This window comes from Nicotiana tabacum, chromosome 18 (genome assembly GCF_000715075.1).
Source record: "Nicotiana tabacum cultivar K326 chromosome 18, ASM71507v2, whole genome shotgun sequence".
Taxonomy (NCBI): domain Eukaryota; kingdom Viridiplantae; phylum Streptophyta; class Magnoliopsida; order Solanales; family Solanaceae; genus Nicotiana; species Nicotiana tabacum.
Genome location: NC_134097.1, coordinates 120,847,969 through 120,873,869, shown reverse-complemented (window position 1 = coordinate 120,873,869; position 25,901 = coordinate 120,847,969). Strand labels below are relative to the sequence as shown.

Here is a 25,901-nt window from a genome sequence, read left to right as displayed (position 1 = left end):
GTGTAATATGAAAAATGTAATTAACAAGAAAAGAGATATAAAGACAATTTGAATTCTGAAACTAGCCTCGGTAGGAAACTAAAATTCAACCTGGATATAAATGTATGCTCGTGAAATCGTCGTTCACTATCGCTACTTATAATATATCACATTATATAATAATAAATCCCTCTGTGGGGCTATAATATCCATAACATACCCGGCCATAATAAAGGCTCGGTAGAATCGTACCCGGCCACGTGAAGCTCGGTAATCCCAACTGATCAGTGGTTACACAATATGTGTCATACCCGGCCGTCTATAGTGCGGCTCGGTAATGAAAGTAAATACATACATGTACTAAATCATGAATTATATAGGTGCAATGCGAAACCAACCTTAAAAGACGTATTCTAAGAAGAGTCGAAGTGGCTTATCATCATTATTCCTCGACTATCATGGTTGTTGCTAAAATATTTAATTTTCAACTACGAGCCAACAAGTACTAAGAACATGAGAGTTATGTATTATTAATACCTTTGAAGTAAGTGTTCCTTATTCATGATTTATATGAATGTCGAAATGAGAACGAGTAAAAAGGCTCTAGTTCTTTTTAAACAAGGAACAAGGAAAACCGAGAATTCATAGATATTCTCTGAAGTAAGCACTCTATGAGAAAGGATCAGGTCTAAGCATCTTTATAAGTTGAAGGTGAAATAACTCGAATCCGACGAAACAATTCGATAAACATTTATTCAAATTCTAGTCATGCCGAAAAGTATAGCGAAAGCCCTACATACCTTGTCGATGGAGTTATATACTGTTTCCGAGACCTCGAAAGCCTTAGGAATGATTTCCTACATAATACGAACCATTAAAAATCAAATTCAAGCTCATAGCTTATATAATTCTTCATTTAGACATTTACGCGAACAACTTGTGGCCATGAATTTGTAGACTCTTTTGTAGATTAATTTCTCCCCAACACACCACCAAATTTTACTTTACTACATCTACTCATCAACAGAAATCCATCCATGTATTCATAGATCCAAACAACACAATAAAACCATATAGAACAACCCCAACAATCAAGCCATATTAAGAGAGGTTTCTTAAAAAAAAAAATCAAGAATATTTCTATAGAGGTTTCAACTATTTCTTAAGAATTCTTATGGTAGAAGTTTACAAAGATCAAAGAGGAAGTTAAATCATACCTTATGTGACCAGAATTACTCAAAATTCGAAATTACTTCAAGGCGGAGTCTTGCTATGAAAAGTGAAACACCGAAGAATTCACGATTCCGAAGCTACCATGGTGTTCTCCATCTTGAGGATGACTAAATTGTCGTTATGCTTGGCTAGATGGATGGGAGGAGTTTGAGAGGAAATCCCTAGGTTTTTGGTTCTGTTTTGGAGAGGATAAAATGCAGGGGTTCTGTTTTAAAAATTGACTTAAATAAAGAAATTTTGACTAAACCCGACTAGGCACACTGTTCTCGTAACAGTGTGCACCCCTGTATGAAAATGTTAATATCTCTCTACTCCAAAGTCGTATTAACGAACGGTTTGTTGAGTTGGAAACTAGACTCATAGACCTTCGATTCGGTAGGTAGAACACACCATAACTCCCAGTATATTGAGAGAAAAGCTCATCAACATTTTATCCAAATTTCAGTGAAATTTAAACCCGTAACTTGCGCGCGATCTTTGTCGAATTTTTAATCACAACTCAAATGACTTCCAATCTTAACGTATAACTATCGCATCATTTAAATATCTCATAGAAATTATCTTCCTATCGAATTAGCCCATTTACAGCATGATAACGCCGAATACAAGGTGTAACAGTTTCGATCTGGAGTTAATTATCTTTGGCTAAGATTTACCCCTTCATCTTTGATTGATTTGTTCAAAAAAGATTTTAACATTTTTTGAGTCAAACAGTATTGATATCACGTTGACAAATTAGATATGGTTATTAATTTGCAGTTATCTTTTCAAGCGATTTTCTAATTCATCGTTTTTGCCTCACTGAGAATTAACTCTCTTAAACATTGGCCACTCTATTCTAAACAAAAAATAAAATCACTTCTATGTAAAAAATCTCAAATTTTCAAGCTATTATATGTGGCAATTAATATCTAAAATCCATTTAATAAATTTGCTTTAGCTTTCGAAGGGCGAAGAGTGAAAGAAAGACGAGGATATATTGTTGTTTTATCTTTCTCACTTGACAAAATATACTATTTATGTAGGATATGTCGATGCACTCAGCAGCAAAACACTCGAATCAGTCCAACACATAGAGATAAATCTCTGAAAATGGCCACCTTCTGATTACCGTTATAGTTGCATGCTTTCACCTGTTAAATTGCAATTCTTACGAATACTTTGGGTATTGCTTGCATCATTTTACGGAATAATGTGACATAGAAGATTAAAGAATGTATTCGTAGATTAAACCTTCTACCTTGGTTGTATTTTGAGATATATATCATTAAAACTTAAGTAACCAATTATTTAAGTGAGACTTAGCTAAGTTAATTACTTATAGTTTGCGGTTCCTTTTATCCAAGACCATGGCACGTATTGTCTGTTCTGGCTCAACAAGCCTTACAGATTTATCCTTTGGGCTACGCTATCATCGAGCTCAAAAACGCACATACCAAACTTGTGTTATGCCTTTTAAAACTCTTTATTGCTTAATGTATCATGCACACCCCTTCTTCAAAAATTAATCAGCCTACAAGCATGTCAATCCTTCTCCAATAACCTTGCCTCCCTCTATTATGGGCGTCACCAGGGGCAGAGCTTGGCGGGCAGAAGGGAATTCAGGTGAACCACCTTTGCCGAAAATTACACTGTGTATGGTCAATATGTATAGCCGTTGATTTTATAGGAGCAGCATGCACATGGCCCTTCTTTTATGTTTTATAATTTGGAACAATTACGGACATGATATAGCCATACATGTGTTACAATGGAGTATAAAAACGCAATTATTTGTTATTTCACACTATACACAGCTTGTATATAAACACTAATAAAACGAAAGCATTGATCTTGTGATCAAATTTCAAATACTGTTGTACGTTTTAAAACGTAAAGTTGAAACTGGTTATGGAGCTGGCTTTTGTGGGGAATGCTCCTACACCTATAGGACAAAAGTATCTTGTGTCGACCACCAAGCTCTCTCGAATGAATTCGACTCTTTCTGTTTACACCAGGCAAAATCTTTTCCCCACTAAGACGTGCATCTTTATGGCTATATCGTCCTGAAGACGGATGCGACGGGAAGAAGTGGCATTTGGAAGTGTTGCTGAACTTCGTGGAGGGGCTATTGAACAACTCGAAAAAGCTCGTTCTCGTTTACGGAAAGTAGAAAGCGAAGCCGAGCAGTTTCGAGTGAATGGATACTCCGAAATGAACTTGGTGCTTTATGTTTAAAGAGGCATGAAATGATTTGCTTGAGTTACTTTTGCATCAATTTAAACACATTCATTCCAAGGTCCTTATAAACACACAAACTTAAAACATGTGTACATAAATAATATATACTATTGGATTTCCAAGCTCACATGTGCTAAGAAAAATAACTGGGATGTACAATACTAGGTGGAAGGGAATTTTACTGATGGTAAAAGGGATTTGCCGGTGGCAACAAGGGTAGTGGCACACCTGAAGCAACCATGAAATGGTCATTGAAACCAGAATAATTCCTGAATATCCGTCCTGCGGCAGCATCTGATCTGTTATGTTGCATGAATTGGCCAGGGTGCAGCTGTAAAGTAGGAGCAGTGCTAAAGTTAGCATCTCGACTAACTTTTGACTGCAGGGTTAACTTGTGAAGGCGCTTCATTTTCCGTCGTTTTTGTCGGGACTGCTGGATAGAAACACCCTCATTAGATGAGGCAAGATTCTTGTTGGCGACAACTTTTTGCCCTTGAGAAATTGGCTCACATTGAGTTCCTCCGCTTCTCCCATCACATTGGAACTTAGCAGCAAAGCCTGAATGTTTTTCTGGGATACTTAAGTTTGCCCTCTCTCTTTCAAGCTCGGCGATACGTGCTCTAAGTTGGTCAGGTGAGTATTCTGATTGAAGGTTGTGCAACACAATGCGGTTAACTGCAGCTCTCAGTGCAGATAGTTCATAAAATATAGCCTTTTCTTGGGCTTGACGAGAATCGTGACCATCACTACGTATTTGTTTGGCTAGCACTATTGAGCCCTGAACATAGTTCTTCAGGAGAGGAGCAGGTGGAAACGAGTCAACAAGTTCAAATTCATAGATGTATTTGATTGCCAGCAGCAATTGCCTTTTCCTGATAAGATTTTCGATAAAGCATGGAATCTTATCAGCTAACCCGAGGATTCTGATCAGATCCATTACCTTGCTGGTATGCTGAACAATCTTCAAGAAACCTATAAGGTCATCTGAATCAAAAGAGGATGACAATTCAAAAGTAGCTAAAAAGTGCAAAAAGCCTATGGCCTCCCATGATCCGATCAATGTTGCTCGCCACTCAACTGCAAACTCAGTAGCCTCAGTTTTAACCTGAGGTCTTATTTCTGGAGAAACTTCTCTCAGCTGTTCCAACAAATCAGGGAACCTAGTCATAACTGATGAAAACTTTTTGCTATCCCTTTTTCTTTTTTTGGTAAGTTCATTTTTCGACTTCTCCCGTTCTGCAGAATAGCACTTCCTCAATGCATCCAAGACAATTTTTGCGGGATCTGATGTGGCGTGGACAACACTCGAAGCACAACCAGATATTAAAAGCTGACCCTTGCTTCTCCTTTCAATATTGTTGGAAAGAGGTTCACCTTTAGAGTGAGAAATACCAAGTACATGACAAATCTGAATTACATTCGCATGTTGTGCTACAGTGCGACACAAACTCTTTAGCTCATTTTTATCAAAGGAAGAGGCCAAGCTGTAGGCACCTACTAGAAGCAGAAAACCCAAGATCGCCAAATGGTTTTCTATTTCATCTATCATCTTTGATTTCCAGTCAAATGCAAGCTTGCTCGCTTCTAACTTAGCCTGTGGTGTAATATCTGGAGAGATTCTAATCAATTGTTCCAATAAAAGGATACAACTTTTCCTGATAATACTACGATTACATTCTATCTTTTCTTTACGAGGTTTTTCAGGATAAAACCCTCCAAGTGCTTCCAGCACAAGCATCCCCGAGTCAGTTGATAGTTTAAGAGCTGTAGAGACTTCAACGCGCAACAACTCGAGCTCTTGACAATGATCATTTAAAAAAGCCTGCAAATTCTTACCTCCCATGCCCACAAGGATGACAGCGAAAGCATCAGAATGACCTAACTTGCAAGTGGAGGCCGTTTCAGAGGATGAAGTAGAGCTGAGGGCCTTTGTATCAGTGAGAACAGATGGACAGGTTGATGCCATCTGTTTCACCCGAGTCTGCTGTGGCTTTTGAGCCTCAGAATTGACAGATGATGTGGTTGCATCTGCCTTCAGCCTTGTGAGAGATTCTATACACTCTTCAAGCTGAGTAAGTGGGTATTGAGATTGAAGCTTGTGATCCAAAATGGATCCAATAACAGCTCTAATAGAAGCTACACTCTGTTCAATGGCTTCAATCTTTTCTTCGACTGAGCATGTTTCTCTACCGCGGACAGTCTCCGAAATCCACATAACATGTTTCACATAATCTTTCAGAATAGGTATTGGTGGGAAACGGTCCACAAGCTCAAAAGCAAAAGCAAATTTAACTGCTTCAAGATTCTGTTGCTTGGCTATGAGATTCTGGATGAAACAAGAAATCTTCTCCGTGAAACCAAGAATACGACATAAGTCTTTTGACTTGTTGTGCTCAACAACAATAGTTAGCAGGCTCATAAGCTCATCTGAATCAAAGGCAGAAACCAGCCTGTAAGAAGCCAATAGGTACATGAAGCCCAAGATCTCTAATTGATTCCCATTTGTTGCCCTCATTTTAACCTTCCACGCTCTCGCAAGTTCCATTGCTGCTTCTCGCACAATAGGTTGAATCTTCGGTGAGACTCTAATCAACTGCTCTAATAGGAGAATGCAACTCCGCCTAGCAACACTGGCCTCGAACTCTGTTTCTCCCTTCCTCAAGTGGGGAGGATAGAACCCTTCCATTGCATCAAGCACCAGTTGTCCAGGGTTCGGAGACAATTGAAGAGCTTTACAAACTTCATCAGACATAGAATCCAGCTCCTTCTCGCGCTCATTTAGGTATATCTGTAAACTCTTCCCGTCCATTGTGACAAAAAATCTTATTTCAGCAGACTTAGTAGTGGTAGCACCAACTCTATCAACTTCCGCATAATCAGTAGGCTCTGTCTTTACACGAGCATTACAAACAGTTTCCAGCTGCTTCTCTTTCTTCTCAAGCACTTTAAACCGACGTTCAATGAGTTCCTCTCTTTGTTTAAGCTCTCTAAACCTCTCCTCAACCTGTTTCTCTTTAAGTTCTATACCGTCCATTCTTTTCTGGAATAATCCTTGCTCTTTTTGGAAATTTTCCTTTTCTAATTGAAACTCACCATCACAATTTTGGACAGATGCGCTAACCGAGCCCAGTTTCTCCTCCCTAGAATCAAGTTCTTCAAAGCGCTGCCTACATGTTTTTCCAACAGCACTAATCTCTCCCTTCGGTAATTGGATTCTCTGCTTGAATGAAGTTAACTCCTGCTCCTGGAGTTCAAGTTTTTTCTTAGTTGTATCCAAACTCTTGTCCTTGAGCTCGAGTTCCTTCTTCACTGAGGAAAGGTGGTCTTCCATGATTCTAAGTTGCTTCTTCACCGAATCCAAGTTGTTAACCTTTCCTAGGAGTTCATTTGCCACTGAATCCAAGGTAGTTTCCTTCTCCCTAAGTTTCTTTCGGATGAAATCCAGGTTATGTTCCTTATCTCTAAGTTCCCTTTTCACATAATCTAACTTAGTTTCCTTCACCCTTAATTCTTTCTTCACATTGTCCAAACAATTTTCCTTTGCCATAAGTTCTTTCCTCGCAGAACCCAAGCCCCTTCCTTTAGTTTCTATTTCCTTCTCTATCGACTGCAAAATCTTTTCTTTACTTTCGAATTCTTCCACTCGTTCGTCGAATTTTCTCTCTTTCAACTCAAGGGCATCTGTTTCTTCACGAATCCTGCTTTGAATCTTGCTGAATTCCTTTGAACGCTCCTCAAACTCCTTCTCCATCGACTGCAAAATCTTTTCTTTACTTTCGAATTCTTCCACTCGTTCGTCGAATTTTCTCTCTTTCAACTCAAGGGCATCTGTTTCTTCACGAATCCTGCTTTGAATCTTACTGAATTCCTTTGAACGCTCCTCAAACTCCTTCTCCATCGACTGCAAAATCTTTTCCTTAACTTCAAATTCTACAACCCGTTCCTCGAATTTTCTCTCTTTCAACTCAATGGCACCTGTTTGTTCACGAATCCAGCTCTGAATCTTATTGAATTCCTTGGTACGCTCCTCAAATTCCTTCTCCTTCATACTAATCTCCTTAAACCTATTCTCTACAAACTCCCTAAGATCCTCAAGCTGCTTGCGCTCAAATTCAATTTCCTCCCAAAAGCGTTCCACCATCTTCTCCTGCTCATTCAACTTTTCCTCTCTCAATTTCACAATCTCATCAAACCCTTTTCTGGCCAAATTCAAATCCTTCCACTTGTATTCAAGATTCCTAATTTCCCCTTCGCGGTATACACAAAACTCTTCCTTTTTCTTCTCAACGTCCTCTCGTTTCTTCTCAACGGATTCCCTAATCGAATCAAGTTCCTTAGAACTCTCCGTTACTGACTCTTGAACTGAAGTCAAGTGTTTTTCTTTGGCTTCGAGTTCGTTGAAGCATTCTTTCAAACAGGTGGTGGATACGTTCAAGTCCTTCTCAAAGTTCCTCCATTCCAACATTAACGTCAAAATTGATTTCCTTAAACCATTCTTCTTCTCCTCATTTTGTTGCATCGCTTCCCCTATCTTCTCCATTACAGACATTATAAGTCAAACAAAACCCTAGAACTGTGGTCAGACTCAGAGTAAACAAAAGGGGAAAGTTGATTGAGAAAGAAATAGGTCTATACTCGGCAATATATAAGAGGAGTACACCTTTTCAAGATAGGAAACGGTTTTCCTTAAAATTTAAATATTCATTTTACTTGTAAACATTCTTAAAATAGGAAACGGTTTCCTTAAAATTATAATCATTTTTAAAATAGGAATAGGTTTCCTTAAAATTATATTCAATACTCATTTTACGTTAAACATTTTTAAAATAGGAATCGGTTTCCTTAAAAATTATATTCAATATTCTTTCACTTGTAACGGAAGCAATATCTGATTCTAATTAATGGAGACATTGAGGAGTTACGATATTTCATAACATATACTAGTAGTAAACAAAATTAAATATATGATTTTTGTCAGTTTTGCCACCTTCACAAAATATAAGAAATTTCGCATCATACATGTATTGTATTTTTTAATATATTAAATTTATATTATTATGATTTAATTATTAGCTTAACATATGGAGTACTGTTTTTCAAGTTAATTGCTAATTTACATAGAATTGATGAGTTTTACTTATAAAGTACTTTATTCATTCCATGTTATGTGACTGAGTTTTGGGTACGAGCGTAAGCTAATTTTTTATGAATTCGAATTATAGGTTCTTTATTTATTACAACAATAACATACTCAGTATAATCTCACCGGTGGGGTCTGGGGAGGGTAGTGAGTATGCAGACATTACCCCTATCTGGAGAGGTAGAGAGGCTGTTTCCGATAGACAAGAAAAAGTGCAAAGAAAGAATAGGGGAGAAAGGCTATAAGAAAAGAGGAGAAAAGGTAGCATCAAATAATTTTAAAATGAGGCTAAGATTCTTTATTATTCTTAAATAAAAATATATATTTAAAAATTACATAAAATTATAATAATTTAAAATTCAAAATATTGAAAAATATTTTAAAGTTGTGATCAGAAAAAAAATTTGATTAATGTATTAAATAATTTTCTTAATGGGTGTGTTAAAACTTCAAACACACATATTTAAAATGAACGGAAGGTAGTAACGTTTTGTGCACTACTAAATATTGAGATTAATGTTTGGTCAAGCTTCAAAAATCAGCTTATTTTGAGAAATATTTTTTTCAAAAGTGTTTTTTTAAAAAAGTGTTTTGGGTGAGAAGCAGTTTGTGTTTGATTAATTAATTTGAAAAGCGCTTTTGAGTAGTAATTAGTGTTTGGCCAAGCTTTTCAAAACTGCTTCTAAGTGTATTTTTCTAAAAAGTGCTATTAGAAAAGTGTTTTTGGAGAAAAGCTAATTTTTTCTGCTTCTCAAAAACTGCTTCAGCTTCTCCTCAAAAGTGTTTTTTTCCTTCCAAAAGCTTGGCCAAACACCTCAATTTTTGGCCAAAAATGCTTTTGGCAAAAAAAAAAAAAGAAGCTCCAAAGAAAGCTTGGCCAAACAAGCTATTGTTGTGCATCCCCGGTACAACCACATGATCCCCAATACAGTTTAATAGACTATGAGGGTGTTTGGCTAAGCTTATAAGCTGGTCAAACTGGCTTATAAGCACTTTTTGACTTATCTACGCGTTTGATAAAATTAAAAGTGCTTATAAGTTAAGTGTTTATAAGCCAAAAATAAGCCAAAAGCCATAAGTTGGTCTCCCCCAACTTATCAAATTTCAGTTTATAAGCACTTTAGGTTTGACTAAAATATTTACTATTATATCCCTAAAATAATTCTTTTTAAACAAAACTCTTCGTATACCCATTTCTTCAGCTGCTTATTATTAATTTGAGCACTTTTATCCAAACACGTAACTGCTTATTTTTTAAATCAGCTTCAGCACTTAAAAGTGCTTTTCAGCACCTAATGCTTATCAGCTACTTAAATCAGCTAAGCCAAACGGGCTCTATTACTTAAACTTCCCTCCGTTTCAATTTGTGCGAATCCATTTGACTGTGCATGGAGTTTAAGAAAAGAAAGAAGACTTTTGAACTTGTGGTGTAAAATGAGACACATATATTTTGTGTGGCTATAAATTATTACAATAAGTTAAATTATTTCCAAATAGGGAAATGAGTCATTCTTTTTGGCACGGACTAAAAATAAAATAGGTTCACATAAATTGAAACGGATAGAGTACTTAACTCTTTGTGGCAACTCAATGGAATTTTTACGTAGCTATACTATAATAGAAAATTATTTACCACCTTTATTTAGGTTCCTTATGAATCACTTTGGATATATTTACAAGTTATATGCAAAACCATAATTAAGAAGAAAATTCAAGATCCCTTAATTTTATCCCGTCAGTTACACAACACCCACCCTCATTTCTAATAACCCCCTACAATTAAGATTCTGTTTTTTTTTTTCAAATGATGTCAAAAACATTTTCTCTTTCTTAATAATCACCCAAAATCTCTCTTTTATTTATATAACCCTCCCCCCCCCCCCCCAACCCCCAGAATTTCTGATTCTTTTCCTTTTCCAAAGGTTTTCAAACCCAATTTCCACTTTCTTACTAATCACCCAAAATTTCTATTTTTTATTGATACAATGCAACCGAAATTTGGAATATTGCTCTAGAATCAAGCTATGGGTAAGTTTTGAATCTTGTTTTCTTTCTTTCTAGAATCTTTATTGTATGTTACTTGTAGATGATACATCAATACCCAAAACAATGCTTGATACAATACTAATACAATTATAATACGATTATATTAGATTTTTCAGCTGACATTAGCCTGACAAAAAAAATACAATATAGCATTACTCTAAATTAACCCTCTTTCATACATTACTCTAAATTAACCCTCTTTCAAGCCCATATAGCAGACTTAACCAAGATACATCTCTCAATTAGCAGAAATGTAATTAGAACCCAAAGAACAATAGAAAGAAAAAAAACGAGCTCCTCGCGATGACAACTTAATAATGTTTTTTAGTTCACAAAAAGAATAATATTAACTTCGTGTGGTAGTACATACATAGCTCCAAATGATTCCTCTTTCAACTTCAGATAGCTGAATAACTCGCAGAAATGTAACAAAGTGGGAGCAAAAAGAAAGAAAAAGGAACAAAAAGGGGAAATAGGTCCACCTGGACATTTCAACTAAACTACATACAGATTATACAACATCATATTACAGAAGATTCCCCCCCCGTCCTCAAATGTACACAAGTATCTCCTCTCTATAACACCTACTTTCCCATTAACTCACATCATGTGGAGAAGTCATAATTACGTGTTGCGTCGCATGAATGTGAGATGCTCTTTTTCGATGTCATACTGATTTTTCCCACAAGACGAGCTTGAAAAAATGTTGCTAGCTAAAACTCGAGCAACGAACTATACCATAGCCACGGCCTTATAATCCAACCCATTTCACCCAGCTGAAGATTTTGCCAACTCTGAACGGTAACTCATAATCTTTGGCTACAGCAGGCTCCCTTTTTGCTGTCTCGGGTTCAGACCAAACATACACCCCACGCTCTTGGCGACTGCCTGGTACAGTGTTGTCGAGGATCACAGCTACCAGGAATGCAATCACCATGTGAAGTGATAACAATGTATTCAAAACGTAGTTTAGCTGCAAAAGAAACATTTTTGTGAGTCAGGACAGATTCAAAAGAACTTTAGTTTTATATGATATGTGGAAGATGCATACCCCTCCAAATTTGGTGCGGATTGGACCATGAGATGCCACGACATATGGTTGAAAATAACTCGGAACGGGCAAGTTGCTGTTTGGAGAGATGCCATACTGCTGGAAGTAGGCTGGTATAGAAAGAGACAGGAACAGAGACAAGCCAACTATGATAATGTTCCTTGAGCTTCCCGCTTCACTATAGCGTAAATTTGACAAGCCCAGGGCGGTAAGCATTGCCCACATAAAGCACAATAGGGCTGCAACCATGACATCTGGTATTGACGCAATAAAGCCTCCTACTTTACCTATTTGCATGTCAGAAGAAAGGTGCATGGTTACCATTATGTTGCTATGACAAATAGGAGACTTAATATAACAGAGTATGTATCAATCACACCAGTACATGGCTATTCAAGGGTAAAAGTGAAATACATAGGATATCCGCAATTCCGATCTGCAATCTTTAAGACAAATGGCTGCTGCTAATCATTCTTTGTTCTTTATAAATGTCACAGTAAATGGCTTTTGATAGTCAAGATTACTAATGAAACCTAAAGGGTAGACCAACCCTAACCAACAAAGCTGCTGCTGCTTCAGCATTAGCAATGTCCTGACCAAACACTTGCCAAAGAGGATTTTTTTGATAAAAGGAGAGGATATTCTTTTCTTTTCAATCTTCCTTTTTGGAAACAAACAAATCCCCAGTGCCTTAGTTGGTCCAGCTCCTGTTGGTGTAAAGGTACGAGAATTAGGGGAATATGGATCAGCGGTTCTACCAACCCCCCACTTAAACACCAAGCGTAGTTTCCACGGGCTGTTCGCCTACACAAATCCTGGCTATGTACTTCCTTTACCATTAAACCAAAGCCCTAGGCTTTTTCTAGCCTAACCCCAGTTGGCATGCTGTTCAATACTCGGGGGAGTATGGGTCTGCCCCTAATTTCTTTTGAATCTTCCTTATTATTGTTAAACATAATTCTTTTCACAATTCTGTAAGTTGTTGGGGGGGGGGGGGGCTCTTGGGGACGGAGGGTACCCTCAGCAACTCTCAGGACAATGAATCATGATAGAAGACTTCAACTTTTTCTCCTTAGTTGACATAATCAGGTTGATCTAGATAATCAAGAGGAAAAGAGAAGTACTCTTAACAATTTTAGTCCTCTCCCACCATTTAAGAATGTAACTGAATACAAATTGCCCCTTCCAGTCTATCATAATGCCTCTGACCTTTGAAAATAAAGAACCTCCTCAAGGTTGACCAAAGTGAAATGGTTAGTTTTTCAGAATTTCTAAAATGGCAGAAGCCCCCCACCCCCACCCCACCTTAATTTCTCCTCTTTCGAATTTTCTTCATTTCTTCATCTCATTCCTTTTGCATAATGACAAACAAACAGGGGTCGAAAATAATGCAGCCTATTTTCCCATTTTTGCTTCAAAACTATCTTTTTCTTCTCATATCTTTTTCCCAATTATCTGTCACATATACCGGTTGAGAGTTAATTTGGTCCAACTGTGGTGTTCTCAGAGGGAGAAGTGAACATAGCACCAGTCCGTTCTTATCTTTAGTGAGAACAAACTAATAGTGTTGCTATTTCCAAGTACTCAGGAATATATATCAAGTAACAAGTAGGACTTACTCTGGAAAATTCATCACCTTTTAATAGTGTTATACTCATTCAGACATGACGTACGAGAGGGGACTAGATGTATGATATGCAAAAGTAACATCCAAAAGTTTTTCTCAAATCAGCACAGATCATGAAGCATATCTTAAAGCATCCAGTATACATGTCCCATTTTCTCTTCATTACATGGTCCAAGAGAATCATCTCATTACCAAATTAATAAAGCAGTTGCTAATTGGCTACCTCAGTGATGAATTTTCTAATATGAAAATTGATATCTTATCTGAAGAAACAATATCACTGCATTCAAGAAGCCAATATGAAGTAGACTTCTTCAAAAATGGACAAGAAATAGAAAAAATAAGCAAATCTAATGAGAATACAAGGGTACTTGTGGGCTGTGGCCAGGAGGGAAAAGAAAAGGCTTTATAAGAACTAAGGATATGTAGGCAAGATAGTCTACCTTCATACTCAAAGAAAAGACATCACTCACAAAGTAGAACATAGAGATTGTGGAATCATAAAGGTTTACTGAAGGCTCTTTTTCTCCCTCATCCAAGCACAAAGTCAGTATTAGTATTGTACTTACATACATGAAACAAATGTTGCTCTTGAGAGTTGCACAAATGCTAAAAGTTATGGGAAAGGCACTTATGATGCCTACCCGTGAGGGATATCTATGCAAATTTTATAAATTCATAAGGTCACCTTAAGAAGCGTACCTATAAGGGACAGGACAATTAAAACACATGCCCCCAACTCGATCGCTCTGCGGCTTCCCATTTTGGTAACAGCAATTGTGTGCACATTTTCAGTTAAAGTTGCAGATCCAGTTCCAGTGCCCCATAGACCAGCCAAGAGGCTACAAAGACCTTCAAGACCAATTCCTCGACTTAAAACACCTGGCGTTGGAGGTCTGGATGCAACCAACAATGATGATGCATGATATGACCCAACCTAAAAGTTGACAAAACGTTAGAAACCAAATGATAGTTCAACACCATAATATAAGAAGAAAAACGCATTCTGTATACCATCCAATATTTGAGAAGAGACATATTAAACCAAACAGTGTGGTAAAAGTGTTTCTTAAAAGGATGCCTGGTATAAATTATCTTAAGGGGTTTTCATGTAAAACTTTGCAAATGAAGTGCAACTTTCATTTTGTGCGGGTTCCAAAAGTCAATGCTACAAAGACCGGAAAGAATGTCCATGTGATTAACATCCATTTATCTTCAGAGCAGACCAAACTAGTAACCGCCAAAACACAACCTGTGACATATACTGGACCCAAAATTACTCTTAACATGTTATGTGAACATCATTCTAAGTTAAGCTGAATGCAGGCTCTACCATTTTGAAATTTCACCAGAACAAAGTTAGAAAGAGAAAGATAACTATAAAATAACCTGCGGGTTGCTGAAGTCCTTTTAGAATAGAGGATAAAGTGCATTGAAATAACAATGACAGTTTCATAGATATGTTTTTACCCAACTAAAACCAAACATAGCTAAGGGTGTTTTATTTTTTCAGTTCGTGAAAAGGTCACTGGCTGAGGCAAGGGAGAATATACCACAAGGCTGAATTAAGACAAGATGCGCGGATTTCATACAAGTCTGCATTGATAGTTGGATAGTTGTGTGGCTTCAGCTTCAGTAAAGGTCTTACTTTTCAAATGACCTTTCTGAAGAGTGGAATGCCTGGTTGACCAATATATTTTCCTCAAGTTGGCTCAAGGGACAGTGACTCAGATGAGTTGAGATTCCACCATGTAACAGTCTATATAATGCTAGACAGCTCTTAATATTTAGCATCAGCTCGCAAGATGATACTACAGAAAGTAATTTATTACAAAGTCCTTATGGTGTCAGTCTATGGAGATCAATCAGGAACTTGTGGTCAAAGTTCAGAAACAAATCTAGCTTCAAGATGAGCAATGGAATGCAAACTTCTTTCTGGGATGACACCTGGCTAGGCCAATGTCCTTTGAAACAGACTTTCCCAGACATTTATAGTCTGAACCAGTAACAAGGAGCAACTGTGGGAGATGTATGGTCAAACCAAGGATGGAACCTTAGCTATAGAAGATTATTCAATGACTGGGAGATCGTCAGGCTAACAGAATTCTACAACACCTTGGATCAATTCAAAGGGACATCCACTCCTGAAGATTGTATGTTCTGGCAAAGGGATAAGCAAGGTAAATTCTCAGTCAAGTCTGCCTACAAGGAATACAACACCTCTAATAATCAGATTGGAAGTTGGCCTTGGAAACTAATATGGAAAGTCAAAATTCCATACAAAGTTGCTTGCTTCACGTGGTTGCTAGCCAGAAAAGCAGTCTTAACTCAGGATAATCTTATCAAGAGGGGCTTCCACCTATGGTCCAGATGCTACTTGTGTGGAGAAGAGGCAGAGACAATCAACCATCTTTTTTTGCACTGCAAGATAACAGAACAAATTTGGAGGATTTTCATTAACTTGAAAGGAATCATGTGGGTAATGCCAAGAAGTATTATTGAACTTCTAGAATGCTGGAACAGACTCAGTAGCTCCCCTAATCAGAAAGAGAGATGGAAGATTGTCCCAGCTTGCATTTGGTGGACTGTTTGGAAAGAGAGAAACCAAAGATGTTTTGAAGATAGACATAGTACTATCCAGAGGATGAAAATGCATTGTTTAGCTCTTTTTTATTTTTGGTGTAAGCAGGAGTACATGGAAGATCCAGAATCTTTTGTTGATGTTTTAGGATCCTTGTAAGGACTTGAGAATCTTCCTGTACCACCCTTTGTAATTATGGTTAATTATACCTGTTTTGATACAGTTAATAGATATGCAACAAATGTTACCTTCTCAAAAAAAATGATACTACTGAAAGTGCAATATTTTAGGAGTAACTTATTAACAAAGATAAGAAAAATTAAAATTCAACCGGGAAACAACTCACCGAATCCACGGATGAGATTATTGACACCACACACATTACTAGAGCCATTTTCCAGTGGAAGACAGGCGTACCCCATTGCAACGGATAAGGGAATCTAAACCATGGAGCTGATCTTAATGCGTGAGAAGTATCAACACGACAGTGCTTCATCCTAGAGATATTCTTTCTGCAGTGGTCGGATATTATATTTGATACTGGTATATTCACATCACAGCCTTTGTAGCTATATGCTCCCACTGAAGTAAGGAGGAAAGCGACAAGCCATGTTATTGCTAGACCCAATGGAACCTGCACATGAACATGAATGCACAGGTCAGAGGACGGCGAGCTAACAGAAAAAGAATAGAAGATAAAAATTAAACCACAGATTTACCGCGTAGATGAGAAACACACGATGACCAAGAACAGATATCTTACGAAGGTACTGCACCACAAGAAAAGATTTTCATAGAAGAAGTTAGACATCATGTACTTGCAAAAAAATGTTAATATGATATAGCCAGGCAGAAAAATAAAGGAAAATTATGTGAACAGAGTGAACAAATACAAGAAAGTGGCAGATAAGCTCAAAATCAGACATTTCAGTTGTCACATGATATGGGGAAAAATTTAAACAAGAACTTGTGGGAAACTTACAAGAGAGAATATAACGACCAACAATATCTGCACTGCACCAATTTCAAGACATGTACCAACTTGTGGGAATCCATAACTGTAGAAGGAAAGTCCAACAGCTGCAACAGTAGGAGCCACAACCACAGGATTGATCAACCTGGACCAGAAAAGGGCAAAAGAATGTTTGGATTTTGATGTGCACACTGTGCAACAATAAGAACATTGACCAAAGAACAGAAGCAGGATGCTTACAGTTAAAAATAAAAAACAGCCACTACGGAACAAATTTTAGACCTATACATAAAAATTCCAGAGAAAAACTGTAATGACAAAGGGTGGAGCAAAAGAAACAGAAGACTACATGTGAAGTAAAATTTTCTTCCAGACATATTTATAGAACAGAATTTTTTTTTATTGTTATTTTGGATACACATATATACTACAAGAAAATATATATATATATATATATATATATATATATATATATATAATATATATATATATATATATGTACTAAGGCTGTCAAAATAGATCTAATTAGCCAACTATATTTGCTTCAATTTCCCTACAAAAGCTTATGTATCCATTGTGTTTAACAAAAAGATTTGAATAAATCAAGAGTGTGGATCCAGTGAGATTGCTTATATCGTTTTTTCTCCTTTTTCACGAGAAGATTCAACCGTTCAAGTAGCACATATCGAGGAAAATGAGTGAAGGTCGCTTGACATGGTTCGGTCATGTTTTGGGTCGACCTCCAGATGCATCGGTTTGTAGGCGTGAGATCATGGTGAACGAAGGTGTTAAAACATGGAAGGAAGTTGTCTTGAAGGACCTACAAATTCATGCAAGACTTGTCTTTCACTAAGCAAAAGATAGGGCCCAGTGAAAGAAAAAGATCTATATAGGCGATTTGAGAATACATTACAAACTTTAGCACTTTTACTATAGGTCTCATGCGTTCTACAAGTGGTTTAATCTTTGAAAGATTTGTACGTTTAGAAAATATACACAAATTCTAATATGTTTTATATTGAATTTGCATAATATTGGCATGAAATGATTTAAATGGAGAAACGTGGTAAGTGAGGATTCATATAGCTGGCCCAACTTGTTTGGGACTGAGGCGTAATTGTTGTTGTATCCTCTTTTTCTCCTCCTACTACTGTTCTGATGTCTTTAGTCTCATTTTCTTATGCACCAAATCACATTATGTCATTAGGGATCGTAAAACAGGAGGGAGGCAGAACTTACATATGGTCCCCAAATCCTCCAGATGCCATTTCTGTCAATAAAGCTTCTTCCTTATCCGGAAAAAAGAAATATGCAGCAGTTCATCGGGGCATAAAATCATTATTACTTTAACAGAACCTTTAACTTTTCGAAACTTGGACTACTTAATCTTTTCGTATGATAGTGGAACCACATTATTAATCATGGCACAGAGTTTCTAAAACCTTTATTAATGACAGCACACCATCAATAAGTACAAAATTGAGAATCAACTAAAAAATATGATAGTGGCAGTTCAATTAGCATGTCCAATTCAATTCAACCACTTTGCACCAAAGACTGTTATGGTCCTTGAGCTTTTAATATTTTGAACATTTCTATAACCAGAAAAATGTCTTTGGATCAGCTAATCCTCCTTCAGTTTTGAAACCAAGTAACATCACAACAATGTCATTCTTGTTTAGTTGTTTTTCAAGCTGCTGTCTTTTTTACAGTGTCTGTATGTAGGATTCAGGACTAAACAAGAATGATACAGGACCTGTCAAAATAAAATGGGCCCCTCCATAACCATGGTACACATATAATGGCTAAGAAGGTAGAAAAGATACGGGGGGAGGTGAAGGAATTACCTCCGCAGGAAATAGGCGGCTAGCCAATCTAAAATACTAGACCCGCTAAAGATGTTAAAAGAAGATGATTGTCACTCAGTTAACACCCAAAGGATCACTCTCGATTGTAGCCAATTAAAACTAAAGCTACATTTCCCCTAACATCATATAGCATCATAATACAGTCAAGATATTGCTATTTTCTTTTACTACTCATTTTTATTAAAATCCACATGAGGCTCCAGATATCAGCTGCATAACTAGGAAAGCATGAATCGGCAGCATAGCATGAGAACAGAGAAGAAAACATAAAAAATGTCGGCCAAGAATTTTTTACCTCAAAAATACTGACATCAGCCCACTGTATCCAAGCATTGCTTGAAAAGCTGAAGAAATTATTATAGCTCCCTGCAACTCCTTCATGATATGCTTGAAATTCTGCAGGTTGGAAACCTTCTTATTACAATGTTTTGACATAAATAACTACTTACAAGACAAAGTGAATGATCAATAATTAGTGCTACAGTTAAAGTCAGTGATGGGACAAGAATCAAAGCAAACGACCAAGGCTAGTTTAGCAAAGACTGAAAGCAAGAGAGATATGGAAAGCAAAAAATAAAAGTGAGAGAAATCAAACTCTGTCTAACAAGATGCTTTGCAGGTCAACAATGATTCATATTGGCTTCTTGAAGAAAAATAGAGTACTCATGTAAGATCCCTCTATTAAGGATGCCCATGAAAGCTGGTCTTCATGGAAAGTTGATAATTCCATTAGTAAAGTCTGGCAGATGATCCCTTCTTGTATTTTGTGGTGTGTTAGGACAGAAAGGAATCGCAGATGTTTTGATGGGATATCAACTCCAACATACGCACTTAAGGCTAGATGTCTTTTATGGTTATATAGTTGGCAGAACTTAGCTCCTGTAAATTGTCCTATTAATCGTTTGGACTTCGTCGGCTCCTTAGCTTTAGCCTAGTTTTTGTCTGTAGAGCTGACTATTTATTTATGTATCTCTCTCTCTTTTGTACTTCTTGCATTTTTTTTTATGCCTTTAATGCAATTCTCTTACTTCATCAAAAAAAAAAAAAATTTCCCTTTTTTAAAAGGAAACTATCGTAAGAGCCACATCCAAAGAAATTAACATTGCTTGACTTATGAGGTACTTGAAGCCACACAGGTTATTGTATGACAATTCATTACAGACAGAAAAAGGTACGCTGCTAAAGGTCAATAAAGTGCACTATTTAGTAACTACAGTACTGAACCACAAATTCAACATTTAAAGCAGCTACTACATTTTAGGTGGAAGAGGAATGTTTTTGCTCCTCAATAAGATTTTGTGGGATGCCAGAACCACATATACACACGGACCCTTGTAAAATACTACTCAATAACATAGCAAAAAGGAGTGTTGAAACATACATTTCCATTCAATCCTAAGAACTCTGGGGAGTGAATTATTGCAAGTGCAGAAGCAAGATATACAAATGAAGGACCCTGTATTAGAGGCAATCTCGAGCCAAATGACGTGTGCAACAGCGTCGTCACTCCTGAGACAAAGAGCACAGTGGAGACGACATTTGATGTATCCTCCTATAAGTACTAACTTTTATCAGTTCACATCAGTTAAATAAACACAGAAATAAAACAAACTAATATTGTATTAAACGAAATAAGAACAAAAAATAAAGTACTCACATGGTCACCACCCATTGCTGGAACTATCACAAGCGGAATTAGTATCAACGATCCCAACATTGAAAGATAATGTTGAAATCCATAGAGTCCAATAGGAACTGCAACATATGAACACACATCAATAATCTCACAGTTAGACTAAAAGATTATATCTTTTCACACGAACAGGTGTATCTCATCTCGTATTTGACCTAATCACATTTAACAATATCCAATACTGCAGTTACATTCTCATTGCTCAAAAGAAGAGAAAATATCAAAAACACAAACAATTAGCAACTCATTATCCATCAACAAGCAATTCAGTGAAATATGCAACACAGCTTTTTCAATTAACTAAAAGATTAATCTTTGCAGATAAACGGGTGTAACTCATCTCAAATTCAACCTAATCACATTTAGCAAGACTCAATATTGCAGTTACATGCTCAAAACATAAAAAATACCAAAACACAAACACATAGCAACTCATCATCCTATTAACAAGCAATTCAATGAAACATTTGTAGCTTTTTCTGGATAAACTAACATACAACAGCTACTACTACGTCTCAATCCCAAACATGTGGGTTCGGCTATATCAATGTCCATGTAACTAACATATTCAACTAAAAATTCGGTGAAATTAGTTGGGGTCGACCATATGAATCATCAATGACCATGTAACTAACATATTCAAATAACAATTCAGTTGCAATGTAGGCTGCTGCGAGGTGTACTAGTCAAGGTGAGCGCAAGCTGGCCGGACACAACTGACACATATTCAAATAAAGATACTGAAGCATAAGGTCTCACCAAGACCAGGAGTATCCCTAAGCTCATACTTCATATGAGAATGCCTAGACACAAAACCATCATCATCATCAACTGTTTGTGGCAACGTATCCACAGCCTCTTCATTCCTCGAAGCTCTTCGAGCCGTCTGCTGAACCGTAGCAGCTGCAGCAGCTGGCTCAGCAGCAGTGGTAGTACCAGCTGCTTGTCCATTAGTACTCTTATTCACCCCACCCCCACCACCATCAGAGTCTCTCCTTTTCCTCACAGACTTATCTTTTTTCACTTGTAGGTTCCCCATTAGCTTTATCCTGTCTAGGAGGCCTAGCTCGACCCGCTTCAAGATCCAAATTCGGGTCGGACTCTCTCCTACGGGTTGGCTGAGAAGACTGTGGTTGTTGTAACCCAATTTGCCCAGAATCACTAGCATTGGTCTCACCAGAGAATTTGGGGCGAAACCCAGTCTTTTTAGCCCAAGAAGAAGGTGGCATTGCAGCAGATTCCGGTGCGGGTGGCCATGGACCGGGCCGTGGTTTCTTATTCGGGTCAGAGCTAGCCATTTTTTAGCCCTATGAATGCATAGCTTTTTAAACTACAAAACTAACCAAGAATAAGTTTTTAGTGAAATGGGTGTCTAAAACGTGAGTTGGATCTGATTTTTGTTAGGGTTTTTCAAGTGGGTCAGTTTGATAATTTCAAGAACAGCTAAAAAAACACGTAAAGCAATGAACTTTATTTTTTTGGGAGTATGAAATGGTAAGTTCACACAGTAGGGGTGTTAGTGTGTGAGAGAGAAAGGGGGAGTAGAGAAATGTGAGAGTGAGAATTGTAGTTCGCTGGAGCTAAGCTAGTAGGGGGGGAGGGAAGGGGGAAGGAAGAGTGAGAGTGACAGAAGACGACAATAGAGAGAGAGAGAGAAGCAAAAGAGGGAGGGGAGAATTAGAGACAACTAATAAGTGATAAAACGACGGCGTGTGGTTTGGTGGAGGGGGAACCGCGCTTCTTTTTGTTCTCACGAAATATGATGTCACCCCTTATCCCTTTCTTTTTTAACCATTTTTTTAAAGATTTGAATTATATAGGTATAGGACTACTATTAAAATGCAAATAATTTTGTCGTTACTTGTGTAATTTTACACTTGTGGTAGTATGAGAGATGGTTTTATACTCCGTTATAAATGTCATTGTAGTTATATAATTTGCCGATATATTTTGACATCCTACGGCTTCAGCAAGATGCTTAGCCCCATTCATCTTCGGGACAAGAATACTCGATCAGGAGTTAGTACGCACTCCCTCGAGCGTCGCTATTTCTAGGCAAACTTTCTCACTAGAAATAGGCCTTGCTTGGTGATCCGGGCTCTTTCTCTCTACACGATAAAACTAATCTCATAGTTCAAAAAATGTAATATTAATAAGTACTCCTACATACTAGTGATAAATAACCTTAAATAATTCACTAGCATTCTTTAAGCTAGCGTTTGGCCATAAATTCCCAAATTTATTTTGAAAAATCTGATTTAGGTGAAGTTTGGTTTGAAGATGGAAATATGTTTGAACATCAGTTTTCAAAATATATTTCACTTTTTTTTGAAAAAACATGAAACATGACTTACACCCACAAGTTCTATAAACTATCACAAATATCTAACAGTACATTCACCAATAACGGTCATTATCACTATAACAAGCCATAGTCCGGAACATAAATAAATTTAGTATAAAATTATCATTTTTATATTTAACTATATAATACACTATTAGATGACCGAGAAGACGAAGCAACATTGTTACAAAACTCTTTTATAAACTACAAAAGCATTATTACAAAATAAGAAATGGTGGATTCTGTTAAAAATGTAATAGTAATATTTTGAGCCAAAAAGAACTGGTTTTGGGTTTTGAAAATTTGTCGAAATATAGATAAAATTTATGAACAAACATGTATTTACCAAAAATAATCTGGAAAAAATTTAGCAAAATCCATGGCCAGATCCAAAGAAAATTTATTTACTAATAACAATGAGTTATCCAAACAGCTAAGTCAATGGAGCCATTTCAGGGATTGTATATGAACAATCTTACATCTGCAATGCTTTTTCTTTTTTGCTTTAATGAAAGAAATATTTTTTATTTGAATTATTTATCGGAACTAACAGTAATGGCGCTAGTCTCCTTTAATCAAGGCAATTAGAGTATTAGAAAATTACTGTAAAGCAGATATTGGAATATATCTTGGAAACTATTTGATACTAACATTTAATAGTTCACATGTTCTCATAATTATAGTATTAATTAAAAGAAGCACTAAATAATTTGCTTTCCATTTTTCGGTGATTTATTAGTAATAATAGCTAAGCCATTTATAGTCGAAGATCCACTAGATCATATTAAATGAAGGCACGGGTCTTGCAAAAGTAAACCAAAACAAGAAAAGGACAAAAACAAAATTTGCAAACTAAAAATAGGGAAAAAAGAAATGAGTAGTCTCTCTATCCTTAAATGATCGTCACATTTCCCTTGTTGACAGTAACTGAGATATTCTTTCACTAAGGTTAAATGATAAAAGGGTAGTCCGGTATACTAAGCTCCCGCTATGCACGGGGTTCGGGAAAGGGCTGTATGGGTCCATATTTGACCGACCTCGACCTATGACGAGCACGACAAACGATCAAGTACCTTCGAATCGGCGTATCAAGAAAGACGACCTTAGGCCGAAAGAAGAAACTGCACGCCCCCTATAGTAGTGTAATCCCATTAGGGGCCATTAAGAATATTCCGCCGAATATTCCCTATATTTGGTTGTTTACAATTCCAAAGGGTTTTTCTCTAGTATATAAGGGGGGGAAAAGACCTTGTAGGGGGGGGGGGGACTCGGAAAACTTACCAATCTTGAATGAAAAGAAACTTTGCAACTCTCTTCCTTTCACCTATTATTATTCTAAAGATTATTATTTTCAACTACGTTTTACCCCTTCATCTTCGATTGATTTGTTCAAAAAGGTTTTAACATCTTTTGAGTCAAACAATTTGGCGTCATCTGTGGGGATTTCTATAGCTGAAATCATAGTTCTCATCTAGATTCTTGAAAATGATAATTACTTTTTTTTCAAACCTCATAAAAACCAATAATGGCGGGAAAGGAAGCGAGGCTGAAAGCGGTAGCAGATGTCTCGATAATTTCATGAACTCCCTCAACGAAGCCGGTAGAGAAGACAATGAGAATTCAACACCAAGAGCTACACCGGAGGGGGAGATCTCACCTCTTCCACACGGGGATCTAACGATCTTGCGTGAAAGGGGAGCCTCAATATCCACGGTGGGGGAAGCACCACCAGTAGTCAAAAAGCTGCTAAAAGAATGGTTAACAAGTGTTTTGAGCAACATGCTCGAGAAACCCAATCAAGGAGATGTCGAAGACGTACCACCTATAGAAATCGCAGCTACTGCCGATGAGCCAAGCGCTACACGAGCAGGTGACACACACACTGTTACTAATGCAGGTGATGATGCACTTATGGACATCCTAAAGAATATGGAAGAGATGGAAAACGAGAACAAAACACTACGCGACCAGATGAAGGAACATCAAGAGAGGGTTGACAAAATACCAGGTGCTCTGAAGCTATTACCAAAACGCGATGTGGGTCGATTTGTCGAACAGCCTTACAACGAAGGGGCTGCTCCACACTCTATTCCAAAGACCTTCAAAATGCCGCCATACTTGGAAATATATGACGGGACCACGGACCCGGAGGATCACTTAATCCATTATGTTACTGCAGTAAAGGGCAATGATCTATCAAAAGAACAGGTATCGTCTATGCTGCTAAAGAAGTTCGGTGATACCTTGACAAGGGGAGCATTGATATGGTACTCCCAGGTACCAGCGCAATCGATATCGACGTTCGAAGAGATGGCGGATAAATTCGCTACCGCTCATGCAGGAGCGAAGAAGGCTGTGGCTAGGGTCAATGATATCTTCGCCGTCAGGCAAATGACGGGCGAGGGACTCCGGGATTTCCTGGCATGATTCAACAGAGTAAGGATGAGCCTACCGAACGTGTCAGAAGGGATGGCAGTAGTATCCTTTCAAAATGGGTTAAACAGGAACGGGTCAAAAGCAACCAAAAAACTGCTCAGTAGACTCATGAAGTACCCCCTACCACATGGGAAGAGATACACAATGCCTATTGCGCCGAGGTGAGGGCAGACGAGGACGACCTGAATAGCCCGCTTCAACAATTAACATCAGTCCAGACCGAGACAAGGAGAGATCGACGTAACGACGGGCGAAGAGATCAACCACCACGTTTCAATCGCGAAAGGCATCAGCCCTATATCCGAACATCCAACTCGTCCCCTCCATGGCATGCGGACGTCGCGCCATGACATGTTGCACCCCTCCGCAACGAAAGAGGTATGCTTCTACTACTCTCTTCTCATAATTTTTGTGTTTCCCCTTCAGAGATAGTGTACGCACTGGAGAAGTTGGGCACGAAGGTGCAGTGGCCGCAAAAGATAAAATTAGATCCAAGCACCAGGAGGTCGAACGCCCTCTGTGAATTCCACCAAGAAAGAGGACACAAGACCGAAGATTGCATAGGTCTGCGGCAAGAAGTAGTTAGGATGTTGAACGAGGGGTACCTGAAAGAACTGTTAAGCGATAAAGGAAGGGCCAACTTTGCTCGAAGGCGCGACCCATCTCAAGGGCCTCCAAAGCCACCATCACCAGTCTGTACCATACAAATG

The 25,901-nt window shown here is 37.7% G+C and overlaps 2 protein-coding genes across 2 annotated transcripts; both read right to left on the bottom strand.

Annotated features, from left to right (window-relative positions):
- Positions 1 to 3,458: 3,458 nt before the first annotated feature.
- Positions 3,459 to 8,126, bottom strand: LOC107798267 (uncharacterized). Its single transcript, XM_016621237.2, has one exon. It carries the CDS (start codon positions 7,979 to 7,981, stop codon positions 3,611 to 3,613), a length of 4,371 nt encoding a protein of 1,456 aa, XP_016476723.2. The 5' UTR covers positions 7,982 to 8,126; the 3' UTR covers positions 3,459 to 3,610.
- A 2,865-nt stretch (positions 8,127 to 10,991) lies between these two features.
- LOC107798266 (nucleobase-ascorbate transporter 12) lies at positions 10,992 to 22,060 on the bottom strand. The gene is given in 11 exon segments (XM_016621235.2): positions 10,992 to 11,591; positions 11,670 to 11,956; positions 13,999 to 14,233; positions 16,224 to 16,511; positions 16,597 to 16,647; positions 16,860 to 16,995; positions 19,014 to 19,114; positions 20,100 to 20,270; positions 20,376 to 20,473; positions 21,171 to 21,429; positions 21,431 to 22,060. Coding segments are annotated over 11 exon segments (2,127 nt in total). The 5' UTR covers positions 21,710 to 22,060; the 3' UTR covers positions 10,992 to 11,369.
- Positions 22,061 to 25,901: the final 3,841 nt, after the last annotated feature.

Excerpts from the sequence above, each read along its gene's own strand:
- LOC107798267 (XM_016621237.2), bottom strand. The coding sequence starts at position 7,981 with ATGTCTGTAATGGAGAAGATAGGGGAAGCGATGCAACAAAATGAGGAG.